Source organism: Protopterus annectens, chromosome 13.part0 (assembly GCF_019279795.1).
Source record: "Protopterus annectens isolate FY-2018-M chromosome 13.part0, PAN1.0, whole genome shotgun sequence".
Classification (NCBI taxonomy): Eukaryota; Metazoa; Chordata; order Ceratodontiformes; family Protopteridae; genus Protopterus; species Protopterus annectens.
Genome location: NC_056747.1, coordinates 152,205,173 through 152,232,382, shown reverse-complemented (window position 1 = coordinate 152,232,382; position 27,210 = coordinate 152,205,173). Strand labels below are relative to the sequence as shown.

At 36.3% G+C, this 27,210-nt stretch overlaps 1 protein-coding gene across 2 annotated transcripts in view; it reads right to left on the bottom strand.

The window, feature by feature from the left end:
- The window catches only part of SIN3B (SIN3 transcription regulator family member B), a 1,843,877-nt gene that overhangs the window by 1,207,834 nt on the left and 608,833 nt on the right, over positions 1-27,210 (bottom strand). For both annotated transcript variants that reach the window (XM_044090740.1, XM_044090739.1), the window contains one exon: positions 23,778-23,867. In XM_044090740.1, coding sequence (XP_043946675.1) covers positions 23,778-23,867 — 90 coding nt within the window. The remainder of the gene's footprint in view (positions 1-23,777; positions 23,868-27,210) is intronic.

Genomic DNA, 27,210 nt, shown 5'->3' with positions numbered 1-27,210 from the left:
TTTTCTCCTTTTAAAATCTTGTAAATGTTTTTATTTATTTTTTTACAAGTATTCATTACAGATTTACTTTATGTTTGAAATGTGCTGCTATTTGAATCTCATCTGACCGATTCTGATAGTCATCGTGCAATACTTCATAAGCTCTACGAATCACCTTTTTAACAGCAGGTTCTGTTCTAAACTCTACTAAAACAATGTACCAGAGCTCGTCTTTCACTTAGCACTTTCATATACCTTTTTCATTGCTTATACTCCGATATTAATCTCTGGTATGAAAGTAAGTCTCTACCTGCAGTCCAAACTTCTGCTTGACCTCATCCTTTGCCTATATTCTGTACCCCTAACTTGCAGTCTTCCCTACTGGCAAAATCCCCTTTCACCATTCCCATGATGATTTAAATGAGCCAAAAAAATATGCAAATAGAACCAGAAAGTGCTCCACTCCACAAGGTGACAACTCAAAGAACTCCACAGAGGCAGCAGTTCTGAGGTCACACAATAGATGAAAACACTTAAATCTTTTTACAAATAAGTTAATTGTATTTGGTATCAGTGGCACTGTAGAGTTCAGTCAGTTGTCATCTTGTGGAGTAGAGCACTTTCTTGTTTATTTTTTCTTCCAATACTTTGCTACTTTATGAATTTAATACGTCTCCCTTTTTTAAATTTCTCTAAATCTTTTGGGTTTCTAATATGACAGGAATGCACCCCATTCCCAAGTCAAAGTACAATTAAAGTTCATTTAATTAGTATTGTTTCAATCTTTGATATCAGCCAGAAGTGCAGTTTCCAGCACCCACAATGTGCCCAGTAATGACTCCTGCAATTCGTACGGAGTTACATGTATTGGTAACGTATCTAAATACGATTGTAGATTCTTTTTTATAAGACTCATTGCTCCTACTACTATTGGAATGGTCTGGATATCTTTCTTCCACATTACTCTCGTTTCTGCCTGTAAATCCTGATATTTTATGACTTTGTCTCTCTCTGTACACAAGACACTGTAGTCACGGAGTGTGGCAATTTCAATATCAATGCTACTTTTGTCTTCTTTTCGTGGACCACTATAACCGGTTTTCTAACATTTATCTTTTGAACTGTTGGTAATGGATGATCCCATGTGATGTAAACTTAAACATTTTCTATGATGCTCTGTGGCTCACATTTCCAGTGTTTTTCAGCCACTTCAATACCATAATGTTTGTACAATCCCTAGTGTAATAATCTTGCCACATAATTATGCCTTTTAGTATACAATCCTTCTGCCATTAGTATGTTACAACCAGCAACGAGGTGTGCAACTGTTTCCAATTCGGTTTTACAAAACCTACGTGTGTCAGTTTCTCCCAGATGTTCAATGGACTTTGTAAACCCATGGACACGCAGCTCACTATCTTGGACCACCAACATTTATGCATTTTCCATAATTCTTGCCTTCTTATCTGGTCCTTCACCTTATATTCTTTCTTTTGTTTTTTGGCACATTCAGTTGGTGCCTGTTTTTTTTTTTTTTATCTATTTCTGGTTTGATTTCCATTCCTGCTTGATGCCAACATGTTTCTGCTAAATTAAGCAGAGAAGTAATCTTAGATTTATTCTCCTCATTTCAAAACTTTTACTAGGTTTGGGTCTTGTGAGGTCAGCAGATGTGTGTTGAGTCCTACGATTGCAGATCTATACATGTAACCAATTTTAAGGAGGTCCATCCCTCTTTCGGAAACGGTAATATATAATCTTGGTATGCACTGATTTTTATAAATCATTTGGTGAGCATGAAGCATCCTTCTTGTTTTCCTATTATATCCAACACGTTTTGGGGCTAGTCAAACACTCCAAAACTGCAAATTAGGACAGAAAGAGCAAATTAGTTTATAGCTTGGATTTTGTTCCTAGATGTCAATGCTGTTTTCAGGATTAATTTAAGTCTTCTAAAGTAGTCTTTACTAAATTTTATTCACATTTGTTCATGTTTTATTGGAGAGACTTCATCAATTCCCAGATATTTATATACCCCCTCTTGCTCAAGTTCTTTTATATCACATTCTTGTCCCAAACTAATGTTTTCCTGGTGTTGCAGTTTTCCTGCTCTAAAGGTTGCCTTTGCACATTTATCAAGACCAAATGACATTCTTATATTATCTGAAAATGTTTTGACAACTTGCAGTTGTGCTTTCATTTCCTCATCTGATGAGCTATAAAGTTTTAAATCATCGACAAAGAGAAGATGAGAAGTCTTTACACTTTGTTTTCTAGGAGCCAAATTACAACCATGGCCTAAGCTGTTAAAGTAGATATCTTAATGGATTTATGGCAAGCCAGAATAGCAGCGGTGAAAGAGTCATCTTGGAATACCCCCCTGTGAATTTTTATCCCTGGCATAATAATTTGTCCTTTATCATGGCTTAATTGCAAAGTGGTCTGCTTCTGTTTCATGGTCACTGTAATGTAGTCGATCAGTGTAGGGTGTACCTTATACATTTTTAAGCACTCTTTTATCCATTAATGTGGGATACTATGAAATACTTTTTATAAACAATCCATGCTATACTTAGATTTTCCCCCTTTTTACAGTTCTCCACTATGACTTTAACAACAACTGATCCTTTGTTCCATACAACGTTCTTTTACAACCCTTTTGTTCTACTGCCACAATTGAATTTTCTTCTAAATTACTATAAACTCTGTCAATTCCCATGTATAGTTTATACGTTGTCGTAAGGTATTGGTCTATAATTTTTAGGGTAGCTTGTTGGTTCACTCTTAAGTAGGAGTATTGCTTTTCCTGTTGTTAGCCAGGTTGGTGTCAGTTCAAGGTGCGCATATAAATGGTTCTTACTCGTGGCTAAATCTTTGTGCAAAGATGTCAATACTTTTAACCAGAAGTTGGGTACTGCATCTGGGACTGGGGTTTTCCAATTAGAGGCTTTTCTTAACTTTGTTTCAATCTCTCTGGCTGTTAATTCATCCCATTTCATATCCTGTATCTTTAAGCTTCTTATTCTTTCTTTTATTTCTTCTATCCATTTACCATCTTTGTTATGTTCACAGGATCTTCATAGATACTTCTCCAAAATGTATCCATTTCTTTTTTTGGCGGTCTTTCAATTCCTTTTATCTTGTTTACCAATTCTCTATAAAACTTTTTTGGGGTCACCAATAAATTACTTATTTTATTCTTTTCCTTTATATTTATCTGCATATTGTCTAAGTTTTTCCACCTGTGCTGAGATTTTTTAGTTTATTTATGATAATGCAAGCTAGATTTTGGTCTGTTTTAATGCTGTACATTGCTTTTATCACATCTACCTTTTTTAGTATTTTTGTTGATCTGTTCCCTCTTCTATATTCTTCTAACAGTGACACATCTTGTCCTAACTACTTTATAGTTTTCTCTATTCAATACTTCCATGACGGTATTCGATTTCTCCCCTTCCTTTCCCTCACTACTCTGTGCTCTTGTGGTAGAACTTAATCCGATATTAATTTAGCTGCACTGTAATATATCCTGTTTACTTCTCTTATATCACATGGATCTCTACAGACAGTCCTAATTACTGTGCTCATTTGTTTGATCAACCTTCTGACTTTTTGGGTTTTATTGACATTCTGCAGTCTACATCTTTCATTGATCTCAATATCGCTACCTATGTCTATTAAATCAAGCGACTCTTCTCTTAGCTCATTTTCTTCTACACTGAGGGCACATTTTTTGTTTTCCATTTCCTGTGGGCATTCTATAGATAGTTCTATAACATCTTCTTGTGGCACCTTCGCTTCAATTTCATCCTATGCCATCCATTGCTCTGTCATATGGGAATTGACTGGCCTATCATTCAACACTGACTGCAGTTTCCACTATTTCCTGTTCCTTCCCTTGCTGTCTAGCTTCAAGTGAACGTTGATACAGGTTTCCTGTGGAAGGCTCACAAAATATCTTCATATGGCACCTGACCAATTGCTTCCTGTTCCACTGGTTTCCCCTTAATTTGGATATACATTGCTCTATCCTGTTGTGGTGCTTTATGGATTAGATTTTCTATACTGAATCCTTCACTTCGCAGGTACTCCATAACCTCAGTTTCTGTTTCTTAAACTTCTCCCTTACTAATATCTTTTTCTACTTTTCCTCTCTTATTTTTTGTATTGTAAAGTCTTCCATGTCTGGATTCCTTTGCCTGTACTCCTCTTCAAATATCATTGGTACTGATCTTTTTGTATTGGTTAGTTTTGCTTTCTCCTTTGCACAAATATTACATCATATTAAATCTTTTTTTCTTTCCCATGTCCATATTTCTTCTTCAGATGTCCCCTGATCTTCCTTGCTTCTCCTTACTTAGAAGACTCACTCCATCATGCTGTGACATAACCTGTGTTAGACCTTCTACACCAAATCCTTCACTTCGCAGGCATTCCATAACTTCAACTTATATATTTTTTTAATTCTCCTTTAGTAATCTTCTCTTCCACATTCCCTCTTTGTGATGTTTTTTTTTATTGTGAAATTTTCCATATCTGGATGCCTTTGCCTGTATTTCTCTTCAAATATCTTTGGGTCTGCCTGCCTTCTTCATACTGATTAATTTGGCTATCTCCTTTGCATAAATATTACACCATATCAAATCTCTCTCTTTCCCATGTCCACATTTCTTTTTTATACTTTTCAAAAATCATTAAGTTTTGTTGTTTATATATTCTCACTTCCTTAGATGCTTCTTTTTCCAAACAATCAAAGTTTCTTGATCCATATACTGTTTTTCACAAACCTGTTGCATTAATGAACACAATTTTTTTATTTGAAGCTTCTGACAGTTTTTCTTGTGGAAGTATTTTTCTTTCCTCTAATTTCTCTCAACTGTTTTGTATATCTTGTGTCTGGAAATTCTAGGCTTTTTGCATAAAAGTAAAACAATACATAATTTCTTTCTTATCCTCAATAGTCCCACTTTACTGCCTTTATGGCTCTTCTTTGGCCTATCAGTTTTTGTGATTTTTGTGGACTACTACTTCCTTCTACAATGGGGGGGGGGGGGGGCATCCTCCCCCTGGGCCTGGCCCCATTGTAGGAATGTTTCCATATTTTGAGGATTCTACACGGTCATTTTCTCCAGTCTTGGCACCAGTGTACCTACCAGGACTGGGCACTTATTTTTATCCTGGGTCTTGTGCAACCAGCTCTATTTTTTAATTTTAACCCATTTCTGTCCATGATGTATGGTATATAAATACAATCTATGTATCGGTGTCATCTTGGTGGGAAACAGGGTCTACCTCGAAAATGTATTCACCAAAACTTGAGGATGAATTCAGTTTCAGAAAAAGTACCCACAGACAACCTCGCATCTCTCGGTGCCTACCATTGTGAAAAAAGCAAGGTTAAAACTTAAAGTCTATACAAACATATATGTAGAACTGCTAGTGCACTGGGTTCAAAAAAAAGAATACCTAAACATTATATCTCCCAAAGACACTGTATTAAATTTATTCTTGCCTGTTTCGCCACTAGTATATTTTGGAACTGTGCCTATTACTCCTCCTCCTACCTGGATTCTTGTTTTAATCCTGTGTTCCTGAACGAGTTTCATATTACTATATATTCTGTTTGCATGTGTGGTAAATGTAAATGGAGATGTAAACACTGTCTATGTATCTGCATTTATCTAAACAAATAGAATACCTAAACATTATATCTCCCAAAGACACTGGAAACAAAGGCTTGCTGTATTAAATTTATTCTTGCCTGTTCAGCACAAAAATTATATCCATTTAGGTTTCCATTATCCTAGACATCATACTATAACTCTCAACAACTGCACAGAACAAACAAGCCCCAAATCTAAACATGGTCCTCTAACAGCCCACCACCTGCTCCAAGATATAATAACTCCCTCCAAATCTGCCACTTAAACATTTAAGATACACAATCTACATGCTCTATTAACTACCTACCTCCCAGATATTATGTGTTTAACAGAAACCTGGCTTAAACCAGGGACCAAGGACAACGAGATCATACCATAATATACATAGAGCAGACGTGGTGGTATTGCAGTGCTCTACAAAAGCAATCTTAATGTCCCAACCACCCCAAATCTCTAATGCTGAGATTCTTGCTCTAAAACTACAGCTAAATAGGAAAAAAGTATTAATCTAATTGTAGTGTACATCCCGCTGACACATTGGAGAGTATCCTAAATTGGCAGGAATCTATAATCCTGGGAGATATCAACATTGACTGGAACCTATGCTCCTCAGAGACCAACCCTACCCATATAAACCTTCATGGGTTCTCTCAGACCATCACCTCTGCGGGAACTCTAACCAAAAGACAGTATCCTGGACTGGATCCTTATAAACAGCCAACCCCAAATGTATATGTCTGGGACCCTCCCTAATGAGCTCAGCGATCACCTTATAACATATATAAGGAAAAATAAAACAGGTAGCTCTATACCCCCCATGTATAAGTCAAGAAACATTTTGACCTCATAAAGTTTAAAATGGAACTTAGATCCTGTAACTGGACTTCTCTTAAGTATCTCCCCCTAGAAGAAGCAGTTTCTAAGTTCAATACCACTTTCCTAACCATACTTGATACTCATGCCCCTAAAAGACTAATCAAAACCAAAACAAATATTACACCCTGGCTTACAAAAGACTCCAAATCGAAAATAAAACTCAGGAACAAAGCCTGGGAAAAACTACCAAATCACCCATAGACCGCATTAAATTCCAACAGCTAAGAAATATGACAAAAACATCCATATTAATTGACAAAAGAAACTACTACTGCCAACTACAAAATAAACACCAAAACACCCCTCAAAATTTTGGGCAGGTTTAAATAACCTTCTACATCCTGGGAAATCCTCCACTCCTACCCCAGAAATAGTATCAGATAAAACCTCAAGAAATAGCCACTACCTTCAACACTTTACGGATACTATCCAAGCCTTGGCTAACCAACTATCCACCACGGTCTCCACTGCTATAGAACCCACACCAAAAACCCCCCAGACTTTCCATCTTCAACCAGTCTCTACTTCCTTCATTCGATCCTTACTTCAAAAACTTAAACCAAGCTCCCTCTCCAGACCTTCTACCAGCGAATACTTACAACTAGCTTCAGGCGACATAGCTTACCCCATCTCTATACTTATAAATCGTACTATTTCAGAATCTACAATTCCCTCATTATGGAAAATATCATACGTAATCCCACTCCATAAAGGTGGCTCATCCACAGAATTATCAAACTACCGCCTATAGCCATAATGTCCCCACTGGCCAAAATTATGGAAAAATGTATACACAAACAACTCCTTCAGTATCTTACCCAGAACAAACTCCTGACCAACTCACAACATGGCTTTAGACCCAATCACAGCACTACTACAACCCTCCTCTCCTTCACTGACACAATAAACCATAACCGGAATAGCAAAAAAATATCCTCAGCACTCTTTCTGGATCTATCAAAAGCCTTTGATATGGTTAACCACCAACTACTCCATGATACCCTAAGAAATCTCCACCTGGATAACCAAACATTAGATTGGTTTCAGGCCTATCTCTCTGGTAGGAAACATGGGAAAATAAGCTCTCCAACCTCCTTCCAAACACCATTGGAGTCCCTCAGGGGTCCATACTGGGACCACTTCTCTTTTCAATTTTTATTAATGACCTCCATAAAGCCATCCCTGAGGCTACCTGTATCCAATATGCCGATGATTCGACATTAGTATGCTCTGACAAATCTCTTGACAAACTACTATCCAAAACACAAAGCTGTTTTACAGCAATAGAGAAGTGGCTAACTGGACGACAACTAATACTGAATCCAAAGAAAACCAAATTATTACTCTTCCATCCTACCCAAAAACTTCCCTACAATTCCTTTACCATACAATCCAATAATGGGACAATTATCTCCCAGACTCCGAAACTATTAGGGGTGACCATTGATAATAAACTCAAATTTGACATCCATATTAATCAAACTATTAAGACCATTAATAAAAACTAGGGTCCCTATATAGAATCAAATCCTTTCTAACACCAATTGCAAGAGTAACCCTGGCTATTTACTCTCTACCCTACTATCGCCTCTCCAATGTTTACTAACCTTAATAAATCAGACCTAAATAAACTATCATGCTCCTACAATCACATAGCGAGATTTGCAACTGGTAAACCATATAGAACTCATCATTGTCTTAACCTAAAGACCTCGGCTGGTTAGAATTCCATAACCTCCTCCAGCAAAACCAACTCATTGAAGCTTTCAAAATACTCAAACACCCAGAAAAGTCTCCAGCTCTGGAGAATTTAATCACACCTTACATCAATCTAAATAGCCTCCTCGTGCAGGACACTTATTCAATCAGTCAAATCCTGTAACTCTGGTGGCGATGCACTATTTGCCAATTCCATTGGTAAGATATGGAACTCCCTCCTCCCAGTATTACCACCATCACCTCCTTACCCCACTTCAAAAAAGACTAACCCACCATTTCCAGTCTCACTGGCTTTGCCAGTGCTCATATCAGATTAACCTCTTCATATTAGCTTACCTCTTCTTCTCCTCTATCCAATTTTTTCTCTTTCCGTTTATTTCTCCTTATCCTTCTCTCTTCACCCCTAATTCTATTATTCCTTTCTTCTCTTTTCTACCTATCACTCTCCTTTGAAAGGTATGACTTCCTAGGATATGTATATTTAAAATTTTGTCTGTCTCCATCTGTTCACATTGTTGTCTTGTCTATTAAAGTAAACATCAGAGAAATTTTTATAATAATTACTTATAAGACATGTTCTTTTTTCTCTATCTTGTTTTTACTACAACAATGTATTAACATGTACCTGCTTAACTTGTATGTAACTGTATGTAATTGTACTCTATATGTGGAGCTTTTCTCCCCGGGCCTCCACTGAAAATGGACAATCGGTCAACAAATGTAAAATAAAATAAAATAAATAAAATACTCTCCTTTACTTGCTGACGTATCTCTCCATTGGGACCCCAATATTCTAATAATATTAATATTCTGTATGGTACTTATTCTCCTTCAAGATCAGCTTTCAAAATCCTACTCGCTCTTTTTATTTCTCAGACTAATCCCCGCCATTTTATCATCCCTTTCCATTTTACTTTATAACCTTCTGCCAGAGTTATTTATGAGCTTTAACTGAGTAGGTTTGAAGTATCAATTCAAATCAGGTAATCCTAAACCACCTTGTTCTATGTGGAAAACCAGCTTATCCACCTTAATTCTTGCTCTCTTCCCCTCCAAAATTCCTTCAACTCTTTATCATCCTCAGCTCCTCCCTCTGTTTGATAAAAGTATGATTGACTGGTATATAAAACTAAAGGGACTAAACACTTTCACTGCTTGGATCTTACTATCCATATCCATAGGATTAGAGGAGGTTACTAGGCTAACTTAACTGCCCCAGGGCCCTTACAAGCCTAGCCAAGTTCAGCAGTGTTCCCAAGGGTGTCTGGATCAAGCAGACACTAGAATCAGCACCTACTGCCCCTGTCCAAGAAGGACGTGGTATTAAAAAAAAAAAACTAACATGGTAAGCTTCCAGTTTCTTAGTTTTTCTATTACTTTTTGTTTAGTCTCTTCCCAGATACTCATAGATGCCATAACTGAATCCTCTGAAGTCCATACACCTAAACAGTTCATCTTATTATATCCCCATAAATATAGGTATTGCTGAACCAATTCATGTGTGTGCACATGTTTAATGCTATAATCTTTGTTTTATCTTGATTAATTTTATATCACGAAAAGACTCACACTCCAAAACACTGAAATGTTCTTTTCTGGATTTATGAAGAACAAAATATCATCTGCAAATAAACTTAACTTTTCCTGATTACAATGCTAAATGCATCCTTGAATTTGAAAGTACCTTGTTTATTTTGTCAATGGCTCTAAATATGGAGCAAACAACAAAGAAGAAAGAGGACACCCCTGCATGGTTCCCCTGTTCAAACAACTTGTCAGATGGGAACCCTCTCACCCTCATTCTTGCCTCTGACCCTTCATATATAATTAAGAATAATGCCCATTTGTTGAACCAGGTAGGCTTACAGGAAAGACAGTCCCTTTTCATTTCAGGAAACACCTGGGAGCAATGTCTGGGGAAGTTACACAGATGGTCCTCCTCCATTTGCTGTTGGGAGGCTAGAGAGAGTGACAGGCCTCCAAGTTCAAGCACTACCACCGTTAGTGGTACAGGGACTGCAGCTTTAGCACCAACCACCACAGAATCTTCCACAACACCAATCTTCATCATATATCCTTCTTAAATAACTCTATTATTCTATCAGGAAATGCAAATGCTTCCACTGCCTACTCACAGAATCACCACTGATGCTATCGATGCTTCTTCAGCATCAACACTCACCAAAAGTAATGGTATTTTCTTACATTCCGCTTTCCTCAGGATGATTGTTGTATTAATGTCAAATGTTTACCACTCACTCCCCAAAATCCACAATGATCGATACCCAATACCCTTCCCATTCCCTTACTTAGTAAAGACAAAGACTTCATACTCAAGGTTTAAAACTGAACTGGGACTATTTGAAAATAGGTCTGAAGGGTCTTTTTACCCCTTAGGGTTAGTACAGCTACCTCAACTTTCTTCCAAGGTGCTGGTGATTCCCCTCCTTTTAAAATACTGTTAAACAAAACCTTCTGCATCTTGATCACTTTCTTCCTAACTTGCTAAATGCCATAGGAATACCATCTGTTCCTGGAGACTTCCCTTTTAATTGCTTATACATCACCATTTTTATCTCATCTCTTATTTATTTATTTGCAGTTGGTTTACCAGGATAGTCCATTGGGCCAAGATGAACCCGTTTTCAATGGAGTCCTGGGGAGAAAAGCTCCAGTAACAAGTTACACTAGGTTATACATTAAAAATTACAAAGTTTACAATAAACAAGTTACACTAGGTTAAGCCTCATCATCTAACCTTTGCATAATTAAGTCTTCCAAAAATATTCCCATTTGTCCATTTTCTTGTCATAGGCTCCCCTAACTTTGGAGACAACCCTTCCAAGGTTCTGCTGTCTATGTCACTGTGCTAACAGTTTTCAAGTTCTGTAGTTAATAAAAATAGTTGCTTAACAGCAACCTTTCTAAACTCATGCATATTGTCCAAATACTCCTTTTTCCCATCACCACTCTGCAGTTGCTCTTCCTCTTGTTCGGTGAAATTTCCCTTATTCTGCAATACTTTATCCTTTTGTCCATTCAACCATCCCAAACAAACCAAAAAGTACAAAACTCAAAAACCGTTAAATAGGCGAACTGGAACACGATCAGAGCAGGCTTTAAAATGAAAAACAATATTTAATACAAATGAAAGTAAGCGCTTTCGGCAAAAATAATATTTTGCCTTCATCAGACAAACAGCAAGATGTTTAAATGATACTTCTTATATACCAGAACACATTTAGTATAATCCAATCAGAGAAAAATGCATTGTTTAATTAGCAGTTTCCAAGGGAACCTTAAAAGGATCTACTAATGTTAAAAAATGAAACCAATGAATTCATAAAAATCACGATCGTGAAAAATGAAGGAACACACACTGCAGGAAAATTTTTTTAAAAAACATTCATAGATTAAATGTGCATTAATTGATGTAAATGTATGTGATTATTAAATATTTAGACCCATTTATTCGAATTAGGTCATATTTAAATCAACACCAACACACCAAATTAAAAAGTATAAAGCAAAAAAGTTTAGTTGACCAGTGATCATACTATTTGTTAAAAACAATTTAAAGAAACATATTAGTTTGTGACCAAGCAAGTCTTTCTGTATACTTATGTGTTAATAAGTTATGTAATTCTATTATGAAACACGCTCGTTGTTACTGTGATGTCCTAGTTACAATCAATAGCCTGGAAAACTACCTGTGTATTAGGTCTAAAAAAATCAACTTCTTTACTGCTCGGCGAAATTGATAGACACTAGCAAAATATACATTCATTAACCTGTTTATACATGAACAGTACGATGAAGTAAATGAAAAAACTTTGTGCTCCTACGAAGACTTCGTTTGTAAGCATAGAAACAAAAGGTAGCTTAGAAAAATGGAAAGCATATTATTTCATAACATTTGATTTATAGCATTTAGTTTTTTTAAAAAAAAAAACAGAAAAATGTATTTAGGTGTGACCCAGGTCTAAGTATCATATGTTCCAAACCTACCTGTTATAGGAAAGCCACTTTAAGACACATTTAATAGAAAGGGCTTCATTAATGCCTGGCATGAGATGCGCCCTAGTGCGCACCTGCCATAACAATTCGTCGATTTCTAATCGAATTTGCCAAGGGCCACCCCTTATGTCAGGATCTCTTTGTTGCAAAACCATAAAACTGAAGTTATGCCCGTTGTTCTCCATAATATGCCTAGCCAAGGCATTTGTAACATCTTTCTCAGCAATAGCATACTGATGTTCATATATTCTAGTTTACGCTCGGTTTTACCGATGTAAAATGCCTTACAGAAATTGCACAACGCTGCATAAATGACAGTTTTTGTTTCATAATTATAGTAATTATTCACTTGGTATTCTTTCTCATTGATACTAAAGTGTTTCCCAACTTTGATATGCTTACATTGGGCACATGAGCCACACTTGAACATACCATGTGGTCGGTTTGAATGAAGTTTTTTCTTTGACCTCTCTAGAATTGTTTTTAAATTGTCACCCCTCCTATAAGTGATTTTGGGCCTATCACCTAAGAGATTGAAAAGGTTCCTGTCATTTCTTATAATATCCCAATTTTTTTTTAATGATTTCTTTGATTTTATAATAATCTAAAGAATACGTATGCAAAAAACTAGTACAATACTTATTATTATCAGCCATATTCAACACTACAGTTCCACCTGTGTCTAAGCTGTCTTCGTGAATGATAGCGATGTTGTTGCTATCCTGACCAGGTAGTAAAGGAGGGAAATGACCTTCGTCTCGTTTACGGTATAATACTTGAAATTAAGGTAGTTGGATAACCTCTTGATTTAAACGTGTTCATTAGTTTATTACATTCAGCAACAAAATCCTGAACATCTGTCCCCATGCGTGCCGCCCTTACAATCTGGCCTTTTATAACGGCTCTTTTTTGGTGATATGGATGGTTACTTGAAAAATGTAACAAGGAATTGGAATACGTGGGTTTCCTATAGATTAAACTTTTGAATCTGTGATTAATTTTATCATTGATAAAAAGTATGTCCAAATAGTTGATCTCAGTATCCCCTATGTTGAACGTGAACTCTAGGAAGTCCGTCATTTTAGTGATCCTATCTACAAAGGAAGGGATGATTTCCTTATTACCTTCCCAAATGCAAAATATGTCATCCTGGTACCTAGTGTACCAGGTGACATATTTTTGGAACCAATCGTCTTTAAAAAGTAATGTGGACTCCCAATGTGCCATGACAGCGTTCGCGAATGTACCACACTTTCAATAAGAGGTTTTATAACGCTGTCAATGAATCGGGTGTATTAAGATGTTCTGTCATGTATTCGACGTATTTACAATGATCCATGAATACCACACCCTCACCCTTGTCCGGTTTCATGGCTCTCACACTGCAATCTTTTAACAGGTGTATAAAATGGATCATTGTAATACGTTGAATACATGACAGAACATCTTAATACACCAGCCTACAAACCTGTTTCTTTGAACGAAATACATGTTGCATATAAGAAGATCAACAACATTTTGAATGATTTATTCTTAGAAGGGTTTATAGACACAGATGTTCATAGATACTTGACCATGGCTGCCCCAAGAATCCCAGCCCTTTTTGGAACACCTAAATTGCACAAACGTTTACATGCACCCCCCTCTTCAGACCCATAGTGGATGGGAGGGGGTCTATTACCCATGCATGTGCCAAATTTATTGACAGTGTTATAAAATCTCTTATTGAAAGTGAGGTCCATATATGCAAGGATTCTTGGTCCTTTCTAGAGAACATAAGTAAACAAAGGTATGTAACTGATGCAGTGTTTTTGACCATAGACGTCAAAGACCTGTATACCGTTATACCTCAAACGATTGGACTCACTTGGGTGAGGGAATTCATGTCAGCTAAAAATGTCAAGGATGACACCATCTACCTTGTAGAGACTTTGTTGGAGTTGGTACTGGCCAACAATTTCTTCGCGTTTGAGAACCACTTCTACTTGCAAACATCAGGGGTAGCTATGGGCTCCCCCTGTGGTGGTACATTCGCGAACGCTGTCATGGCACATTGGGAGTCCACATTACTTTTTAAAGACGAGTGGTTCCAAAAATATGTCACCTGGTACACTAGGTACCAGGATGACATATTTTGTATTTGGGAAGGTAATAAGGAAATCATCCCTTCCTTTGTAGATAGGATCACTAAAATGACGGACTTCCTAGAGTTTACGTTCAACATAGGGGACACTGAGATCAACTATTTGGACATACTTCTTATCAATGATAAAATTAATCACAGATTCAAAAGTTTAATCTATAGGAAACCCACGTATTCTAATTCCTTGTTACATTTTTCAAGTAACCATCCACATCACCAAAAAAGAGCCGTCATAAAAGGTCAGATTGTAAGGGTGGCACGCATGGTGACAGATGTTCAGGATTTTGATGCTGAATGTAATAAACTAATGAACATGTTTAAATCAAGAGGTTATCCAACTACCTTAATTTCAAGTATTATAACTGAGGTGTCCCGTAAACGAGACAAAGGTCATTTCCCTCCTTTATTACCTGGTCAGGACAGCAACGACATCGCTACCATTCATGAAGACAGCTTAGTCACAGGTGGAACTGTAGTGGGGAATATGGCTGATAACAACAAGTATTGTACTAGTTTTTTGCACACGTATTCTTTAGATTATTATAAAATTAAAGAAATCATTAACAAAAATTGGGATATCATAAGAAATGACAGGAACCTTTTCAATCTCTTAGGTGATAGGCCCAAAATCACTTATAGGAGGGGTGACAATTTAAAAACAATTTTAGAGAGGTCAAAGAAAAAACTTCATTCAAATAGACCACAAGGTATGTTCAAGTGCGGCTCATGTGCCCAATGTAAGCATATCAAAGTTGGGAAACACTTTAGTATCAATGACAAAGAATACAAAGTGAATAATTATTACAATTGTGAAACAAAAACTGTCATTTATGCAGCGTTGTGCAATTTCTGTAAGGCATTTTACATCGGTAAAACCGAGCGTAAACTAAAAACTAGAATATATGAACATCAGTATGCTATTGCTAAGAAAGATGTTACAAATGCCTTGGCTAGGCATATTATGGAGAACAACGGGCATAACTTCAGTTTTATGGTTTTGCAACAAAGAGATCCTGACATAAGGGGTGGCCCTTGGCAAATTCGATTAGAAATCGACGAATTGTTATGGCAGGTGCGCACTAGGGCGCATCTCATGCCAGGCATTAATGAAGCCCTTTCTATTAAATGTGTCTTAAAGTGGCTTTCCTACAACAGGTAGGTTTGCAACACATGATACTTAGACCTGGGTCACACCTAAATATATTTTTCTGTTTTTAAAAAAACTAAATGCTACAAATCAAATGTTATGAAATAATACGCTTTCCAGTTTTCTAAGCTACCTTTTGTTTCTACGTTTACAAACGAAGCCTTCGTAGGAGCACAAAGTTTTTTCATTTACTTCATCGTACTGTTCATGTATAAACAGGTTAATGAATGTATATTTTGCTAGTGTCTATCAATTTCGCCGAGCAGTAAAGAAGTTGATTTTTTTAGACCTAATACACAGGTAGTTTTCCAGGCTATTGATTGTAACTAGGACGTCACAGTAATAATGAGCGTGTTTTACAATAGAATTACATAACTTATTAACACATAAGTATATAGAAAGACTTGCTTGGTCACAGATTAAAATGTTTCTTTAAATTGTTTTTAACAAATAGTACGATCACTGGTTAAATAACTTTTCTATTTCATACTTTTTAACTTGGTGCGTTGGCGTTGATTTAAATATGACCTAACTCGAATAAATGGGTCTAAACATTTAATAATCATATATATACATCAATTAATGTACATTTAATCTATGACTGTTTTTAAAAAAAACTTTTCTGCAGTGTGTTTCCTCATCTTTCAGGATCGTGATTTTTATGAATCAATTGGTTTCATTTTTTAACATTAGTCGATCCTTTTAAGGTTCCCTTGGAAACTGCTAATTAAGCAATGCATTTTTCTCTGATTGGATTTTACAAACTGTGTTCTGGTATAAAATATGTATCATTTAGACATCTTGCTGTTTGTCTGATGAAGGCAAAATATTACTTTTGCCGAAAGCACTTACTTTTATTTGTATTAAATAAATATTGTTTTTCATTTTAAAGCCTGCTCTGATCGTGTTCCATCCAACCATCCTCAGACCCTTTTCCCCATTTTTGCACATGGGGTTGGGGTGTCACTTCAACAGTCACAATCATCTCGAGCCAAGGTTTACAGCGCTGGGTGGCTAGCCCTGCCGTGAAACTTTATCCTTTATTAGCCCCTCTAAATTATTCATATTCCCCCTCTTTCTTTTATTTCTACCCCATTTGAAACTCAATTTCCATTTCATTCCATTGACTAGCTATCCGTTCCGAAGAAATGTCTATCTTCCCTAATAACCGTCAAATAATTTTTACTACTCATTCCTTAAGCACCACTATTTTTAGCAAGTAAGTAGGAGTGTCAGTGTCTTGTTTTCACTACATTACTCTATACCTTTACCATAGTTTTATCAGTGCATGGTCTGAAATGGTCACTGGATGTGTGTCACAGCTTTCAAATAAGTACACATGCTCTTTTGAAATATATCTATCAAGTCTACCACAGTTGTTGTATCTTATGGAATAACATTTAAATTCTGAATTCACATCTTGCTTACAAAATATTTTAATTTCTTCAGAAATCTACTCTCTTATTTTCACTTCTAGGTCCTCTGATACATCCTCACTACTGCAAATTAACTTCCAGTCCCTACCCAAAAATATTATGCTTTTGAGAGATTCCACCCTATATACCCCTCTCTTTCACTGGGTTCAAGTAACTGGGCAAGTGTAGTTTGACCTGTATATATGTTACAAATAGGACAGCAAGTCATATTGATTCAGTTAGTCCTTTTACTCTTACGTTTATGCACCTTATCCTATACTCTAAATCATCTAGCTTTTATCTTTTGTGGCAGCTTCCTCTATCAAAAGCCAGTCATTAGTAGTAGAGTCTAGTGACACGTCTTCAGCTTTTCAAGCTCAGTTTGTAGATGGTCCATCTTTTGCTGTTGGGAGGCTAGGGGGTGATAGGCCTCCAGTTCAGATACTACTAACATTAGATTCTCAAATAAATTCAGTAGTTTCTTGTCGGCTGATATTTTGCTCCTAAAGGAAGTTTTTTTTTCTTTTTTAATAATTCTGAATGTCTTGTTTTCACAAATTCCATTTATTTCTACACAATTTGCTACTTCCCTTTAAATATAACACCTCTAGCGCTTTTACCTGACAATATTCAGTACTTCACTTACAGTTGATTTAGATTTTTGATTTCCATTTTCTATTAATTGTTTTTTGGTAACCAATAGCATTAAACTTAGCAAGAATTTATGTCTAAACAAATTCAGTTCCTATACCCCAGCTCAAAAGAATTGCTTTGTTAGTTATAATCATTTCCTCCCCTAACATTGCTGACAAAGTACTCAATAAGATTTTTTTTAATCTGCCAGCTCATTACATTTCCAAAAAACATGTTAGCAATCACCTCTCTCTTTCCCATCACACCCTCAGCATTTGCCATCTAACTGAGAGAAAAATTCTCTTAAATGTCTGCTGGAGTATAAAAATACCTACGCAAACACTTCATGCAAAACCTTGTTGCATACTTAGGAGCCACACACGTCCTCCAACTATCACTTTTAATATTGCCTTTCCATTCTCTCTCTTCCTAATCTTTTTAACCTCTTCTGACTGATTCTTGTAGTTACCACGCAGTGTTTTACATGCCCTAACTACTCCTTTTTTAATACCAGTTCACCAAAGTTAGTCGTTCACTTATCACTCTCCTATCCCTTTCTCTCCCTGCTCACTCTCTAATATTATTCAGTGGTAGGGAAGGCAGTTTCTAACCTGCATTCCAAACTTCTGCTTGACCTTATCCCACCTCTGCTATCGTTCCAACCATCATACAAGTAGCAACAACTCCAAACTGAGTAAAAAAATAAAACGTAGCAGCCGATGACTACAAGACCACACAACTGAATTTAATAAAAACAAATACAAACAAAACTGATTTCCTTAAGCACTTTTCGTCCAGCACAGTGGCCGGACTTCTTCAGATAACACAATACATTCAAAACTCTCTGTAAATATCTTAAAAACACATCATGTGACTAAGTTCATCTGTTAAATCTCAGAAAATTAATTAAGGAATAAAGCAGTACACATTCCCCGAGTTACAGTTTAACCCTGACCTATGCAAAATAACCATGGTGATCACGTAGAAAATGTTGACATAAATGTTCAGTTAATAAAAATGAAATGTTCACATAAAACATATTACGAAATATATAACTTACAAATAACTGTTAAGCCTATTAAATACAACATTATAGGACACTAAGAATGAAATTCATCTAAACCTCCATGTGATGACTAGATATTTCTGCTGTCATAATGTCTTAACTAATAAATTTAAATATACAAGACAGTTTTATATATATATATATATATATATATATATATATATATATATATATATATATATATATATATATATACATATAACCTACCAAAACATAAATTTATCTCCACATACTTTTTAATCATAGATATGGGAGAATGGTACATGTTTCATTAAGCCCTGGATGTTGATGGGCATTTAATCGAAGTTGCCACAATAGTTCCTGTTGTTCTAAAAGTAATGAAACCGGCCCTCCATATACATTTTCAGTAATTTGATCAATAATTCTAAACCTAAATTTGTGATTAGTTAAGTTTTCTAGGTGCCTAATGCGTTTTCCGTTTTATTTTTCCTGATAGCATACAGATGTTCATAAATTCTTTCTTTTAACTTTGTTTTTCCAACATAGAAAGCAGGACAGAAAACGCACTGGGCTAGGTATACAACCATTTTGGTATTACAATTATACCTTCCTTTCACTGAATACTTTTTGTTTCCTATAGAAAAGTGTTGTCCTGTTGAGATAGAACCACAATAATTACAATTTTCACAATTAAACATCCCTGGAATCCTTGTAAAGTTTGTAATGGAAGTTTCCATTAAGGTTTTCAAGTTTTTACCCTTCCTATAAGTAATAGTTGGTCTTTGTCCAACCTTATTACATATATCATTGTCATTTATTAAAAGTTGAGGCTGGGAACTTGACTGTCTTAATAGGAATAATGACGAAGCATTTAGATGACTTGGCAACCCGAGTGGAGTCACTATCCCAACATTCTGCCTTTCCCTCACAGAATACCGTGACCTCGCAGAGTGAGAGATTTGAACGAGATTTAGTTTCAAACAGTTCTTCAAGCTGTATTACCGTTACGGGACACAATCTTTCAACTAACCAGCAGAAAGGTGTTAATACGAGTGCCACAAATGTTCAACCACCTTTGGAGAAAACCAGTGTACTGTTACCTTCAACGAGTCTGCAGGTAACTGAACAACCTTCAAATACTTCTCCGGGGCTTACTGGAGCACCAGATATTTTGTTTTGGCTGAAAGATTCTCCTAGGTTGACGGCGCAGAATCCAACAGTAAATTCAGTGCTACCAGCTGGGAGAGGTGAGCAAACATTAGTCTCCAACTTAAAGACTTTAGATTATAAATTATTGAAAGATAAGAAATTGCAGTTGGAGATGGCCTATTTTGCCGAGTGTGTCAAGTTGAACATTGCCCCAAAAGGACTGAGATCCTGGCAGTACCCGACAGGACTAGCCACAGGATCTCAATTCCACAAAGATTTAATTAATCTAGTTGACAAGCAAGGGACAGAACTGATGAACTTAATGTGTAAACATTATCAGTTACTTGTCAATGACATATCCCAAGAAGTAGAACATCTAAGCAGGGACATATTAAGCCATCATGACTTTCCACGTTATAATTATGACTATCAATGTATTTTTGAAAGCATCAATCAGCAAATATAAAAAAACTGGAAAGGGATCGTGCGGACTACAACAATGGCACAGATTACCCTAAAGCGCCCCTATCGCAAATGTGGAATGTGACTGGTCAATCTAGTCATGTTTTCACAAATAGAAACAGTTCAAGTGAAGGGTGGAACCAGGAAATGAGGACAGTCACTTCCACTCTTCATTCAGTTAAGACTGAATTATACGGGGGTAACAGTGAGAGAAACGCCACATATAGAAATAAATCGGTAACTAATAACTTTAATCAAGGGATTATTTCTTATTCTCAAGTTGTGCAAATTAATCGGCAGAATTTTCATCAGGCCAGGAACAAACCCCAGACAAAGTTACCGGTAAATCAACAGAACCCCTACAACACGAAGGGAAAGGCGAAAGTGAAAAGGTAGAACGACTCGCTGTTAATTCCAACTCCGACATTGTTGTAAATGCAACAGGAAATTTTAAGATATATAACTTTTCTAGCTTTAATACTGACAAAGACACAGTGGAACTGTTTTCAAAGGGGTTTACTTATGTTCCTACTAATTGTTCTGGCTTGGCTAAAACATTGTTAGACTTTAAAATTTTTATAAGAAAACTTAAAGGGTCTATTTTGTTCAACGGTAACAACTGTACTTAAAATGAATTACATGTTCCTAGTACTTATAATCCACCTATGCATTCAACTGTACGTGTATTTGACCAGGTGTGTGAACTTGACATTGGAACTTTATTAAGCAACAAGACTAAAAGACAAAGTAACTTAACTTTAACAGAATGGGAATTATTAAATGACTTGAGAAGAAAACCTATTAGGATGATGAAACTGGACAAGGGGGGAGGTTTGGATCTTATGAATAACGATGACTACATAACTAGAATGAACAAGGTGTTAAGCACTAATACTTATAAACAAGTTATTAAGAATTAATTATATTCTGCTTATCATAGGATCACCATGTACTTAAATATGTTTTTGGTGGCACACACGTATATGAGTACTTTAAATTACTTAATGTTACATCCATAAATTCCTAGAATGTCTGGTGTGCCAAAGATAGACAAGAATGTACAAGACCCTCATATGCGAGCACTTGTGGAAGCCTGCCAGTCCATTACTTATGTCGGCACAAAAGTCGTTGATTCTACTCTTAAAAAATATGTTAAACAGGAACAACAAATTAGTCGGGATTCCTGGTCATTTTTTAGAAGCAATCAATAAACTCAAGTTCACTATGGAAAACGACTTTCTAATAGAAGATGTATGTGATCTGTATAGTTCAATCCCACAAGAGGAAGGAATAGAATTTGTCCTGGCCAGAATGCGTAGACATGAAGCCCCAGAAAATGAATTAAGAATAGTAAAGGAATTGTTGAGTACAACTGTATCTAACAACTACAACCTTTTCAACGACACAATTTACTTACAAAAAGTAGGGGTAGCAATGGGCTCACCATGTGGTGTGACTTTCGCTAACATGGTGATGGCCCATTGGGAACACACTTATGTATTCAGTAACCCTAGTGCAATGAACTTAGTATAACACTACACAGGCTTTTTAGACAATATTTTTATAGTGCTGAAAGGCGATGAAACCTCAGCTACTGTTATTTTACACGAACTGAATAATAGTACTAACTTTCTGAAATTTACATCAAACTTTAGTAATGAAAAAGCTTATTTGGATGTACAACTGAAAAAAGATCTTGAACGTAATTGTTACATAGGATCTATACATCGAAAAACAACTTATTGCAATTCATTTTTGCACTACACAAGTGCACATCCATTCAGTACAAAAAAGTCAGCAGTGAAAGGACAGTTCGTCAGAGCAGCCAGAATGGTCACTACTGACAAGGATTTCTTTACTGAATGTGAACATTTAACTCAAATATTTTTGCAGAGAGGATACCCTGATGTATTTGTCAGGGAACCAGTGCTAGAGGTTTTACATAAGCACCAAATAGTTTTTTATAAACCGATTTTATGTATACATAGAATCAATACTACTGACTTAGTAGAAGAATTAACTACACAGGAAAGTTCATGGACACCAATTTTTAACAAAAAAAACACATTTGCGTGAACCTGGTCAATACAAAAGTAGTTTTGTTGTAACATTTAGTACGGATATCTTCGAGCTTACAAAAATCATTAACAAAAAATGGAACCTTTTAATAAATGACAATGATATAGGTAATAAGGTTGGACACAGACCAACTATTACTTATAGGAAGGGTAAAAACTTGAAAAATTTAATGGAAACTTCCATTACAAACTTTACAAGGATTCCAGGGATGTTTAAATGTGAAATTTGTAATTACAGTGGTTCTATCTCAACAGGACAACACTTTTCTATAGGAAACAAAAAGTACTCAGTGAAAGGAAGTTATTTATAATTGTAATACCAAAATGGTTGTATACCTAGCCCAGTGCGTTTTCTGTCCTGCTTTCTATTTTGGAAAAACAGAAAGTTAAAAGAAAGAATTTATGAACATCTGTATGCTATCAGGAAAAAGAAAACAGAAAACGCACTGGCTAGGTACCTAGAAAACTTACCTAATCACAAATTTAGGTTTAGAATTATTGATCAAATTACTGAAGATTTATATGGAGGGCCGATTTCATTACTTTCAGAACAACAGGAACTATTGTGGCAACTTCGATTAAATGCCCATCGACATGCAGGGCTTAATGAAACATGTACCATTCTCCCATATCCAAGATTAAAAAGTATGTGGAGATAAATTTATGTTTTGGTAGGTTATTTATATAAAAACTGTCTTGTATATTTAAATTTATTAGTTATTAAGACATTGTGATAGCAGAACTATCTAGTCATCACACAGAGGTTTAGATGAATTTCATTCTTAGTGTCCTATAATGTATTTAATAGGCTTAACAGTTATTTATAAGTTATATATTTCATAATATGTTTAATGTGAACATTTTTATTAACTGAATATTTATGTCAACATTTTCTACGTGAGCATTGTTTTGCAGAGATCAGGGTTAAATTGTAACTTGGGGAGTGTGTACTGCTTTATTCCTTAATTGATGAGATGTAACAGATGAACTTAGTTACATGATGTGTTTTTAAGATACTTAGAGAGAGTTTTGAATGTACTGTGTTATCTGAAGAAGTCCGGCCGCTGTACTGGACGAAAAGCACTTAAGGAAATCAGTTTCGTTTGTATTTGTTTTTATTAAATTCAGTTTTGTGGTCTTCTAGTCATCGGCTGCTACATTTTACCTTTCTCACCATAGTCATTTGCTCCCATTGTCCTGGTTCCTTTGATAATTTTCTACAAAAACACATAATATATCTTAAAAGGGTTTCAACCTTACCCCATACGACTCTAATCTGGAATGAAAACCACACAGCTAGTGGCAAAAGATGAGCAGTTATCAGGAGAAGCAACCAAGGACACAACAACATAATAATCACAACTTTCTTGTGAACTTAATGGTTTTTTCTTGGCAATACATCACTTCTTTTTTTAAAAGTTAAACTTAAAAGAGGTACATGAAAAAATTCATTACTGAAGAAAACTAACCTTGTCAAAAAAGGCAAATTCTTGTAGTGTTCCATGCTTTCCTACAGCAGCCAATGACGGATCTTTAACACACTGTAATTTCATTTTTTTCTGAGAGAACATATACAATAAATTACTCTTCTATATAAAAGAAAGCAGAAGTAAAGCATTTCATAGTTACTTTTCAACATTAACAAAACTATACTTCACTCTAATATGAGACAAAAGGCAGCAATTAAGTAATTTCAGCAAGCACACACACATACACACACAATATATAGGTTCATAGGTTCATACTAAGCTAACTGTCCTTGCGAGCCATTTTAAGCCTAGCCAATCATCCCTTGTGAGGCTCAAACCCTGCAACTTGTGTTTATAAGGCAAATGTCTTAATCGTTAGGCCACCCTTCCAACCTTATCTTGACAGTACTGTACAAAGGCTCTTGAGCCTTGAGCAATCATAACAGGTTTCGTCTTGATCTGCCATAAACTAATGAAAGCAAGCTACTGTTGACTATATACGGTTTGGTTGGAGAAGGGTAAAGCCAATTACATGTGATTTCTGCTCTTGAGTTTAAAAGGCAGAACATCAGTTTAACAGACAGCTAGGGAAATATCTTCTGTAACTAGAAGATATTCTGTTCCTGCTGCCTTAAAGAGCTGCTAACTTTATAACTCTGTGGAAATTAATTAAAAAACTTTGTTTTACCATTTGTCTGTGGTGTGAATTAGTTTCTTAAGGCTGAGTTGAATAAAACATGACTACCTGTTCAAATAGCAGCACTGTCACACTATATGGGTTATGTGCCTTTAATTGTATACTGCAGCATGAAGTGTGTAAATATTCCCACACAAAAATAGCCAGACAATACTCTCTATTAGCTAGTTACTAGAGAGTTATTCATTGCCAATTACTGTGATATAAAAGGAAGGAGACTGTAGGGCTAAACTCAAGAAGTTAGTCCTTGAATCACAGAAACATGCAGAAGAAAGACCACAAGCTTGGAGACTATGTCACCCTACTCAGGGATATTTTATGAAGCACACTTACTGAAGTGCCTAGACCACAGAGCTGAAATTAAGCCCTAAGCAAGGCCTACAGCCAAAAAAGTCAGCCAGTCTAATGACTACAGGAAATGTGTGGACAGTGAAAACCTAACGATACCTGTAAGTGTATTTTTTTTTAACCTGAAAGCTTAAGGGTAATATTTATTTTGTTTGCTGAAAAGCTGGATGCTCCAAAAAAGATGCTATTTTCACTGAAGGTTTACGATAAACATACTATTTTTATAATTCAGTGTCTCCACGGCTCCAGTGCTTTTTGGACTTGCACTGGGGGTGTGTGTGCAAGGGCAGCTGGACAGAGACCTGGCATTTACAATCCTTGCAGTACCTCTGCTGACAAGTGCAGTACATGTTTGGACCACTAATTCCATGTAACACTATTTCATATTGTGTTGCTGAGGTGCATCTATTACTGTTTTTGGAGTGCTCTCCTGGTAAACCCAACTACACAGGGCTTACTAGAAAGACTTGTGGACTCACAGGTAGTGACCAATCAGAAACAGGTGCAATGATAGCAACAACTAATTGTGCTGACCAACTGTAGACACCAACACTGTGCATGCTATGAAGAAACTATCAAAGGAGAACCCCTTGAATCAAAGCTAGTCACTTTAACAGACAATGCCACCAAGCAGACTAAGCAAAAATAATGTCATACCAGTTGAAGGAGAGGAACTGCAAACATACAAAATGAATGCCATGGACTACAACAAAAAAAAACCTCTTAGCAAGGCTGGAATTCCTCCTGAAGTACAAACAATAACATTTTAGAACTGGACTTTCAATTCCGAGAAACTGGTAAAGCATAGACGGAAGATCTAAAGCATTTTAAAGTTCTGGCTACTGCAACGTGATATTGAAGATGCTAGGCAATTTAGTAGTAGTAGATAAGCTTAAAAGAGCTTTGGCTAATAAAGTAATAAAATAGCTACTGCATGATGATCAAGAACTCTGATAAGATAGTAAATTAGTAGAACACTTACTAATTAATGACACCGTGTTTAAAATGAACTGCCTGCTTCAAAGACTAAAACTGGAGTAAAAAATGTGCCATCTTCTGTGAAACTAAAAACAGCAAGTAATGTGTTAATATGTTTCAAGTGTGGGAAAAGGGGTCACATTAAGTTTGCTGTTACTAATACTAAATATTACTTAGCAGAAATGTGAAAAAAATGAAATGGCATGGTAAATGAATGTGATAATGTTAGAATACTTCAGTCAACTGTCACTGTGTTACAACAAAGCAAGTTAAATGTACTGTATTTCTAGAAAAAAAAAGAGGGGAAAGCCCTGCTACATTCTTATACTGATCAATGGTCCCCTGGTGTTTGAGAGTAAAACTAGCAGTAACCAAATGATGGAGATAATATGCATTCATGGTGACAGAAACAGCATTACCTTCCACATGCTAAAATTCAATAGGGCTAGGAAAAATATTACATCCTGTGGCTGAAACCCTGGATGTGTAGGAAAAGATCTTCCCCATTTGAAAACACTATGGAAGATGAGGGAAGGAGAATACAGTGACAGTGTGTGGCAGGCTAATAAACTAAAATAGCAGACTGATACAACTGTGGTGCACAAGAGAGATGTGGGTGCAATAAGGCAGTGACATTCTGATCCAAAATCAAAACCAGGAGAAGGAAAAAGTACAGTTTTGTACCTACCATAAATGTAGATGTTCGAAGATCCACATTGCTGCAGTCCTTACACTTGGGTAGTCCTCTGTCCTCGGTCGGCCCGAATATCAAAGTATAAGGCTGACGTCGGTCAAGGCGCATTTGACTGACATCAGGACGTCAGGGTACAAATGCGCATGACCGACGTCATATCCTCAGTCTTTTCTTGCCCCAGATGTCAGAAGACCCTAAAAATAAAGGTCAAAACCAAAAGACAGCAAGACAAACAACCAAGCACCCTTGCCCTAATTATATGTACAAAATATACACTATATACACAATATTTACAACTCAACCCACACAACCACCTCTAACTACAAAGGGAAGGAGGGAATTGACTGCAGCAATGTGGATCTTGAACATCTACATTTATGGTAGGTACAAAACTGTACTATGTTCTTCATCTCACATTGCTGCAGTCCTTACACTTGGGTAGAATCCCAAAGCAGAGGTATGGGAGGATGGCCAAACTATAAGGAAGCAGGAGCTGCCAAAATGCCCTGCAAAACAGCAGTGGCAAAACCAGCCCTGGATTTAGAGTAAAGTGGCAGGTGATAATGCCTAGAGAAAGTATGCACTGAACTCCAAGTAGCTGCCTCCAAAATATCCTTGGTTGCCACCCCTCAAAAAGCTGTCAAGTGGCAGTAGCTCTAGTGGAATGAGGCCTAATCCCAGCTGGAATCTCCTTGCCATGATGGGAATAACAGAAA